This window comes from Onychostruthus taczanowskii, unplaced genomic scaffold (assembly GCF_017590055.1).
Source record: "Onychostruthus taczanowskii isolate IOZ18803 unplaced genomic scaffold, ASM1759005v1 scaffold43, whole genome shotgun sequence".
NCBI classification, from domain to species: Eukaryota; Metazoa; Chordata; class Aves; order Passeriformes; family Passeridae; genus Onychostruthus; species Onychostruthus taczanowskii.
In genome coordinates this window covers 2,179,704-2,189,608 of record NW_024501792.1, presented here as the reverse complement: position 1 = coordinate 2,189,608, position 9,905 = coordinate 2,179,704, and the positions used below count along the sequence as shown (strand labels likewise).

The window sequence follows — 9,905 nt, the reverse complement described above, 5'->3', positions numbered from 1 at the left end:
ATGCTGTGTTGGATGCAGGGCTGGGAGAGGGCTCTGTGAGCCATGGGGTGCAGGGCCAGCATGGACAGGCACTGCTGAGCACAAAGCCTGAGCATCACTCCAGGCCTGAACCTGCTCTTTTCCATGCCTATCTTTCCCTCCCTCACAATCTAATTGCTTCCAGATTAGCATTTTCTGGAAATTCAAAAAAAAAATCATTTTTCCTTTGAAGATACAAAACTGAAATCCTTAAAGACCCTTATACTTTTTCCATGGCAGCCCTAAAAGCTGGAGCATCACCTCCACCAACTCCCTGACTCAAATTTCCTTTTTTTTTTTTAGCTAAAAGACCAGCCCCTTTCCAGGGAAGGAAGATGTCTGGTTGCTCAGGATGTCAGCAGATTCACAGCTAACATTCATCCACCGTGCAGAGCCACTGCTCCACCTCCTCCAACAACTGGCTGAGGAGAAGAAAAGTCATTAAAGTGTGTGTTATATTGGCTGGAAAAATCCTTGGGAAGGAGCTCCACACAGAGCCCCAGTGGGCAGAGTGCTCGGCTGCTCAGGAGCAGTGATTAGGGAGAGTTTGTTAATGAAGCAGATTTTAGTGACTGAAGGCAAGTGGCGAGAGAGGAGAGGGAGCAGAGTGTTCAGCAAATGCTCTCATGTGGGCCTGCTGCAGCTGAGCTTCAGTGGCCATAAATCAGCCCAGTTCTGCCAGATTTTGTCAGCTGAGGGTGTGACCCAGAGAATTTGGGGGTCCCTGAGGGCCACAGCACCATCCCACCCTCCAAAAACTGCTCAGCTCTGCCCGCTGCAGATCCCAAAGCCCTGTGGGGGCATCCGAAGCTGCTTCAGAGACAGAAAGGTTTTACTGACTTTTCCAAACTTGCCTTTTTCTCCCGCAGTCCCTTTAAATGAGGGGGATCCCCCGAGGCAGAGCAGGGGGACGCTGAGTGGAGCCCAGGCAGCCCTGCTGTTCTGATCTCGCTGGGATGGAAATCAGCATCACCCCCTGGATACACGACCAATTCACCCTGTCTGGGGCTCTGTTCCCAGCTCCCTGGGCCCTGTGGGAGAGATGGAAGGCTGGATCAGGGCTCTTAAAAGACCAAACACCATTTTATGCCAGTGTTTACAGGAGGATTGCACCCAAAATGTGCCAAAAATGTGGGTTTTGTTCCCTCTTGTAACCTGTCATCCCTCCCCCATCTCATTCCTTTCCTGCTCCGCAATGTGTTGGCACAGCCACACAGGGAATTCCCATTTCCTGCAGCAGATTCCCAAATTTCCAGGTATGATTGTCTCCTTTTTTTCCCCCTCAGTGATAGGCAACAGGAAAAAGACTTCAGGGGAGTTTGTTAGCCCAAAAGCAAGACCAGGACAAGCCCTTCCCCCAAGATAACTCCCATCAGGTGATGAGAAACATTCCAAACCCTTCAGAGCACTTCCCAGGGGATGCAGGCCCCCAGAACTCAGATTTCCAGCCTTTATCTCCTGCCTTATCCACACCTAATCTCCCTGCCCCTGCTGAATCAGCTGTGACAAGAGGAAATTAGATTTGTTGGGAGCAGGGCTGGGTGGTTTGGGAGAGACATCTCTCCTTCACAGAGGGGGAAATTGGGACATCCAAAGTTTCTGGGGCGAGGAGACCCGCGGAGCCAGGCGGTGCAGAAGCAGAAAACAGAGATTGCAATCAGATCCTGAGCAGCCCTTCCCCGTGTCCTTCAGGCACCACCAGCTCAGCCTGGCAGGCTCTCCAAAATCCCTGCAGCGAGCAGGGAAAACGAGGCGTTTTCCCAGCTATCCTCCATCAATCTCTGCCCAGCCAGCCCTGCTCATCCCAGGATAAAGCCCATTTAGCCAAGCCCCTTCCCATCCAGCCCTTCATCACCAGGGATCGATATCCTATATTGACTGAGCTGGGCCCAGCCATTAACGAGTTCATTTTCCATCACTTAGATGCAGATGGATTCCCTCAGGAGCCCCGGGGTCACCAAAGTTTCATTAACAGAGGCTGTAAAAGTATTTAAATACATTTAGAAGAATCACTTGACAAATGGAGTGAGCCCACAGCCCTGCTCCTCTCAGGTTATCTTGAAAGAGAAGAGAGACTTTTGCTGCCCACAGAAGGACAAAAAGCCCTTAACAGCTTGTCCCTGCCATTATCCATCCCCAACACTTCACCTCCACAAAGGTCCAATTTCTCCTTAATGCTTCAGATGGAAACCAGTTACTCATTTATCCCGGCACTGGGTTAAATGACTGAATGGTTTTTGGCCTCCAAAATTCCCATGTTTGGTGGCAAACTGAGGCAGGAGGTGATGAAGGCTCAGCCTCAAATCTGCAGAGGTAGAGTAGATACCATAGACAGGCATTGGGAGACCTGAATTCTTGTCCCAAGTGTTTGTATCAGGGTAAAATAAAATGTAACCAAGCCCAACCTGGCCTTGAACACAGAAAATTCCATGAGAAAAAAGGTATCAAAAATACAGGCTGAACTCAGGGCTCTCTTCCTGTTGCTAAAATTCTTCTTCTTGCCACAAATCTGTAGAAAACATCAAATTTTAATCACCAAACTCTGTGTAGGTGCTGGCTTAGCTGTCTTCCCATGAGAACAGGATTTGGAACCCAGAAACGTCACCAAATCCCCACCAAAACCTCATGGAAATGCAGCCCTGCAGACAGTTTCCACTGTGAGCTCATTTTGTGTCAGAGAGCTGGAGCCACGCATTTGAAAAATTTGCAAACAGAAATTTAATGTGACATTTTTTTGTCCCCGCTCGGGAGGAGATGACTCATTAAGTCACTTTACAGCTCTTAGTGGGTGCCCACAGTGGCAGGGGCTCATGGCACGTGGAAACACAGTCACACTTAGGAGGAAGGGCAAATAAATCTGACTCCCCAAGATCCAAAGCCTGCATGAATCCTTCTTCCTCATGGGAAGGCTCTAAAGTACCATTAAGCCACTGATTTTTTTTTTCCACCTTTTTTTTTTTTCCCATCACAAATAAACCCAAACTGCAAAGAGGAGTTAGGAGCAGAGGCTGTTTCTTTGGCTGGTGGAAAGTTTGGGGAGCCTTGCCATGAGGACTCACCCTGACTGCCAGGCCAAGCCACCCAGAGCCTCTGGAAAGGTCTCGTGATTTCCCTGGTGACCTCCTCCCTCCAGAACCTGCAGAAGAAAGCAGAAACTCATGGATGGAGGACAATGAGGCAGGAGGAGAGGTTTGTCCCCTGGGACAGAGCAGCCACCCCATCCCACTGCCCCCCGTGCAGTCACTCCAGGCTGACAGAAGCATTCCCCTTGGAGTGCCTCCAAATTCCCACTGCTAACTCCTCAGACTGCAGCAAAACCCCTCTGAATAGACATCAGGCAGGCCCAGTTGGCATTCACAAAACAGGCTGGGAGGGGGATTACTCTGGGCTCATGCTGCATTGTTCACATAAAACCCCTTCCCTTCCTGGGGTGGAGGAGGAACGTGCACAGGAAACCCCCAGAGCCTCCCCACAGGAGATCCACGGGTGCAGACAAGGTAAACTCAGCCCTTAGCACTCATATCTCTGTTTATCAAGTGTTAAAGCTGCCAGCCTCGGGGACGATAAATCAGCATTTCTGGGATGTGCTGATTCCCACCTGGCCTGGTGGATGGGGGCAGAGGATTTTTGGGACAGCCAGAAATTAATGACATGGCTGAAAGAATGGAAGATAAAAGAAAATCTTTGCTGGATGTGCCTCAGAAACAATGGCAAGGGTTGATTGGGGCAGTCCTTCCCTGTCCCTGGGGCTGCTCTGTGTTCACAGCAGTGATTGTTCTCAACTCACTCCAGGATTACACCAAAAATTCCCACGTCTGGCATGGATTTGCTAAACTTAATGCAGAATTACACCTTGCCACGGATCTGGTCCAGCTCCAAGGCCTCCAGAGGGTGGCAGTGGCTTTGCCCTGCTGGTGGCAGTGTGCCCCTCACATCTGGGACGGCTGCAGGAGCACAGCTCCCTGAGCACAGCAGCTCTGCTGCCACAGCATCACATTCCCCCTCTCGTGCCACTGCCGTGACAGCCTGCAAATGAGACAGACCCACAAGCCTCCCTTGTGACCCAGAGATCAGGGCCCAGAAGAGCTTATGCAGGAAGAGAAGCCTATTTGTCCAACCACAAAAAGCAAAAGGCTTATTTCCACTTGTAAATTTGCAGCAAGCCCCGGTCCCGATTCAAATCCGAAGCACAGCGTGTCAGTGAATTTCCAGGGCAGGAGAAATCCTCTCTGGGGGCTCTCCCTCACGGATGGCTGCACAGCAGCTCCTAACACCCTCCGTCAGGAGGCTGCTCCCAGACTTGGTTGGGGACTCTGTGTCCTGCCTTCCTTGCACGGGCACTGCCAAGGCCCTGGGGATGGCAGGGCGCAGAGCTGCTCAATAATAAATGCTATTTTCTAATACAGTGACTGCTGCCTCTGAACGAGCTGTGTCCGTGCCTCCGTTCAGATCTCGGAGCTGAGAGAGAGCTCCCCTTGCCCGACCTCATCAGCAATGCCCTTTGAAGTGTTCCTGCTGATTCCATTCTCTGTTTCTCCTCTGGTTTCCCCTTCCCTGTGCCACGGGCTCCCTGTGGATGCTGTGCCTCATCTCCTGCCTGCCTCTGGCCCTCACGGACACGCCACACCATCCCCAGTGCTTTGTGTGCCTGCAAGAGAGACCTTCCAGTCCCTTCTTCCCTGTCAGCTCCTTCTGGGAAGACAGCAGCTCCTTCTTGGAGGCATTTCATAGCTTTGATGAAGGAATTATTCTCTGCTGATGGGAACAGGCTGACACAGAGCCCACACGAGGCATTGGAGTGCCCAGCATTGCTGGCCAAACCTCGGGCCAGTGGTTGTTGTTTTCATCACTCTTACCCATGCAAGACCCCAAATTCCAGCCCAAATTCCTCCCCTGGATTGACAACCCCTCACTCCAGCCCTTGCAGGGCATTTCCAACCCGTGGGTCCCGCCAAGCCCACCAGCCTTGCAATTCCAGCTGCTCTCCACTGGAAATCCGCAGCAGAACTCATCCTGCTTCCTGCAAGGCTGGGATTCCTAATCTCCCAGGGTTTCTTTTCTCCGTGTAAAATGAGGATTACGTTTTAATTCCTGCCTCACAAGGGGGTGCTGTGGGGATTGCCAGGGTTAAGGCACTCAGGCAGCACCGAAAGGCTCTTACCAACCCTTCGGCAGAGGGGCTCAGAAAAAAACCCCACTGCTGTTTGCAGCCTGCTCGCAGCTCGCATCAGCTCCCATTAACTGGGAGGCAATTTTCTCCCCAGTTCAGGTTTAATTCCTCCTCTAACTGCTGGCCCTATCTAGAGAACAGCAGGGCAGCAACGACTATCAGTGCTGAATTGCCTTTTAAAATAGGATGGTGCCCGGAGGTCTGAGGGAGTGTGAGCTGCCTGTGCAGTGCATGTGTGCTGTGTAGATGTGAGTTCACGTAGGAAGCTGCACCGGGAGAGCTCAGAAGTGAAGCCAAGCACGGAATCAGCTCGGGAAGCCCTTTGCACCTCTGATCCCCCATTGTTGGCTGCGCCGCAGACGCATTATGTGTGTTTACAGATGAAAAAGCAAAAATAAAACCGATGCCGGCTTTAAAATTCCACCGAGCGCAGCCTTCTGCACTGATTCCAAATGTTTATAAACACGGGAGTTAATGTAATCAGGACTGCAGCAAATACACACCAGGTACACGGCAGAGACAGGAGTGTCAAACGCGCTCCCAGCTCGGAGTGACAGCTCTCTGCTGTGGGCTCTGCAGCAAACAAAAGCAGCTGAAAAACCCCACCGAGGAATGCTTTAAAGAGCAATCCCTTCCCCCGTCCTCCTCCCCTCCTTCCAAGACTTTCTGGTAGTCATAACTGCAAAAATCTCAGAGAAGGTGTCCATTCCCACTGAGCCTTTCAAGTGGCAGGGAGCCACTCTTGGGAAGAGGCTTGGGAAGACACTGGGGGAATTCCTGGCTCCCCTGAGGGACATCCCTCAGCCCAACCCTGGTTCTGTGCTCATTCCACAGCAGCCAGGAGCTGCTTTAGAAAGATTTGGATAAGTCTGACTCCAGGAACTGTTCCACCCTGGGGAAGGATGTGCATCAGCTCGCCAGGGAAGATCCCATCCAGAGGAGCTGTGCCAGTGCAGAACCGTCACCAACTCCTCATCCAAAGGAGTGGTGCCAGTGCCAGCCTCATCCCAGCTCCATCCCAACCCCTCCCCGCTGCCCACTGCCCACGTTTTCCAGTGGGAAGTGTTTGGGGAGGTCCCATTCCAGCAGGTTGCTGAGGAGACGTTACCTCACACGGCAGCATCAGCAGAAAACGCCGGTGCCAGCAGAACAGCCAAAATGCTGGGAGGACAAAACACTGCAAGTCTGTTGTTTTTGGTTTTGTTTTTCCTTTTTTTTTTTTTTTTTCCCAGCCAAATGTTGTTTCATGCTCTAATGGCGATTTTCAAGAGCAATATTGGCGTGACAACTTATGTAAGTGTGGGCCAAGTTCCTACACCACTTCCAGGGTCTGTGCCTAAACCAGGTTTCACAGGGGTGAACAGGAAAGGCTTTGGGTCTCTGTTTTGGTGGCTACTTGCCACCTAAAATGAGATTTTTACCACCCCTAAAACCCAAGAGAGGGTAAATATTGCAGTTTTAGAAATTATTTTCCTTGGAGAAGGTGGGGTTCCTCACAGCCCAGTTCTATCTGAGGCACCAGGTGGGTTGGTTTTTTCTCTCTTTGTTTTTAGTGGAATACATTTAGAGATTTATGGAAGGGATTTCTGAGTCTCACAGTGGTTCATGTGTTCCTGCAGTAGGAACCTTGAAATCCCCTGTCTTATCACTGCAGGGCTCCTTTCCCACATCTCTGGCTGGGACGAGTTTTAGGAACCCACTGTTGTGAGGGGTAGAACAAGGAAGTAAAAAATGGGCTTAAACCAGCTGATCTAGCAAAGCAGGAGGCAGCTCCCCCAGCCCCTCAGAGGCCGTGCACACAGAGACCTCCCCAAATCAAAAACAATATAAAGTATGATGCAATTAAATATGTTACATATTATGATCTTCCTCCTCTAGAAATAACAAAAAACTGCCAAAGCAAAGCATTCTGCTGCTGCCTCTCCTGCTCATGCCCAAGTCCCCTCGGGCTTCACGGAAATTTTGGACTCACAAAATGCTGCAGAACAGGGACCCCCATGGCACTGTGTAATAAATCTTAGAAGTTAACAGCCAGAACTGTGCCAAATGTGATGGGTTTTGCTTTGTGCAGGATCATGAAAATAATACATTCTGGCTCAGTAAGTCAGGCCTCATGCACCAGGGCTAATGGTCCACTGCTGCTGCTGCTGCTGCTAAATGGATTTACATTTCTGTCTCACATGGTTGAGGTCTGTGATTTGGGAAGCCAAAGCCCCAAGGCTCTACCGAATCTCCCCAGATTCTTGAAGGAAAATGTGAATTTTCGCCCACCTGAAATGCAGGAAGCTGAAAGGAGGAGAGTTGAGGTGTGGCTGCCCCACAGATCTCAGGGACGTCAGCTCAGGTGCAGTGACAACAGAATAAGTGGGAGAAAGGGGAATGTAACACTGGGAATAATGTAAGCTGGAGCATTGTTAATGTGGGGAACTCCATGGTAACTCAGAGAGACCTGCCCAGGGGAACAATGTCTCATCGGAGGTATCTCTTTAATGGAGTTGGGAAAGGAAATAATGAGATTTTATGGATTAAAACTGAAATTAGACAGATAAACACTGCACGGGCAGGAAAACCAACCAGCAACAAGGATGCTGGGAACACCCCACGGCCTGCCTGTCCACAAGGATCGGGGGTTGCCCTCCTGAGCTCAGGTCTGCAGCTTCAGAGAAGAGGCAGGAGGCAGAAATCATCCATTCAGCAGCCTCAGCTCCACAGGCAGGATGTCCAAAGGAATCCCAGCGGCCTTACAGTCTGCGAATCTATTAACTAAACCTCATTACTACGTAATAACTTTTGTTATTTCGGAACAAACCTTGTATCTGCCTAATCCGCTTTGTTACAGAGCTGCCCATCCTTCCCTTGAACAGGAATTAACTTCTAAAGGAATTAAAAGGAGGAGGAGACTGCTGAAGGGGGTCCTTAGGGGTATCTTTTTATAGCTGCTGGCTGCCCCCCCGCCTTTCCCTTTCCCACTACGTGTGGTATCCTTCCCCACTGATTCCATCCTTTTCTGCCTGCCAGGCATTGATTTGTTCCTGTGTTGTTCTAATGGAGCTTGAAATCAACATGACTTTGTTGTTGGTTGTTGTCATTGTTGTTCACATCTTTGTTTGGGGTTCAGCATCCTTGCAGAGGCCAGGGCAGCTCAGGAGCCGGCATTAGCAGGCTAAACACCTCCTTAGCGAGAGATCCACAAAGGCTGGCTCTGTGTCCACATAATAAAGGCTGCTACAAAGCGCAGCGAAACCGCTGCCCCCTCCTCCCGCGCATCGGCTCTTGCGCCAGCTCTGAATCCCCTCGCTCATCAGCGCACACAGAGGGTGGCCACAACAAGCTCCTTCCTGCAGCAGGCCCCAGGAAAACGCTGTGGTATCCACATCCCAGGCGTTTCGGATTGCCGGCTTAGCTTCCACGTATTTCACTCACACCGCGCGGGGTGAAAAATGCGCTCACCCGGGGAGGTGGGTGTCGGGCACTGCCAGAGCCGCGGCCCGGGCGCTCCGGCGTGCGAAGGGAATTCAGGAACAGCCTCAAGTCCCCAAGCCCCGCGTGGCGAGGCAGGAGCGCCTCGGCCAAGCCACGGCGAGGCGCCCCGTGCTGCGCGGCGCGGCCGGACACGGCGAACAAAGCCCAGCTGCCGCCAGCTGCCAACATCCGGAGGGGCGGGCGGCGAGCCCGGCCACCCGTCCCGCCCTCGCCGCGCATCCCCGGGAGCCGCCGGGCGAAGGGTTAACGCTGCGCCCTCCTTCCGCCGAGCGCTGACATCACGGGGCAGGCTCCTCCCGCCAGTGTGTGCGTGAGTGCGAGCGCGGCCGCCGAGCCCCGCACCGGGCACCGCACCCGGGCACCGCACCCGGCCGGGGCCCCAGCGCAGGGCGGGCAGCGGGCGGGGGCTGCCGAGCCCCGCCGCCGGAGCCACGGCACCGCCGCAGCCCGCGGAGGGCTCTGCCTCGCCGCTCTTTATTTGTTTTGCCTCCCCCCTTTCTTTTTTGTTTGGGGTTTCTTTTGGCTGATTTTTTTTTTTTTTTTTTTTTGGCTAAAAAAAAAAAAAATTTTTTTTTTTTTTTTTTAATCGCATTTTCCACCCCCCTTCCTTCTCCTCGTCACTCGCCCGGGCTCTGCGGAAGGAAGCGCCCGCGCTGCCCCGCGGCCGGAGCGCCCCGCGCCCGCCCAGAGGGGCCCCGCGGATGTGCGGAGCTCCCCCCGGAGCCCTCCCGCCCTCCCGCCGCCTCTTTGTCCTCACGCACCTACGATCTTATTTTTAATTTTTTTGAATTTTATTTATTTTTTTTTTCAAGCAGACCTGAGCATCACCGGGGGCTGGGAGGGTGGGGGGCCCCGTGGCGCTGCCAGACCGACCCCTGCCCATCGCTCTTAAGGAACTCTCATGGCTTCACGGCTGCAGACAAGTTGCCGTGCATCGTGGTGGACTATCGGAGTTTGCATCCTGGCAGCCGCGCTCCTACCAGGTGAGCCGGTCCCCGGAGGGCGCTGGGCTCCGCCGGGGCGCTGCCGGGCTGGAGGCAGCCCCGGAGGGGTTTGCGGGGTGCCCGTGGGGGAAAGGGGGTGCGGGGAGTGCTGCGGAGCGGCGGGGAAGGGCGGGATCGGCGTTTTGGGGTGCGCGCCCTGGTCTGGAGCAGGTGTGGGAGCATCTCTGCGAGGGTGGGAGAGAGCCGGGGCCGGTTTCAGCGCCGGTTCGGCTCGGAACAACACGCTCGTT

At 53.0% G+C, this 9,905-nt stretch overlaps 1 protein-coding gene across 1 annotated transcript in view; it reads left to right on the top strand.

The window, feature by feature from the left end:
• The first annotated feature begins 9,505 nt into the window (after nt 1-9,505).
• Nucleotides 9,506-9,905, top strand: part of NECTIN1 (nectin cell adhesion molecule 1) — a 60,858-nt gene continuing 60,458 nt past the window's right edge. The window contains exon 1 of the mRNA XM_041414022.1: nt 9,506-9,654. Coding sequence (XP_041269956.1) covers nt 9,573-9,654 — 82 coding nt within the window. The 5' untranslated portion in view covers nt 9,506-9,572. The remainder of the gene's footprint in view (nt 9,655-9,905) is intronic.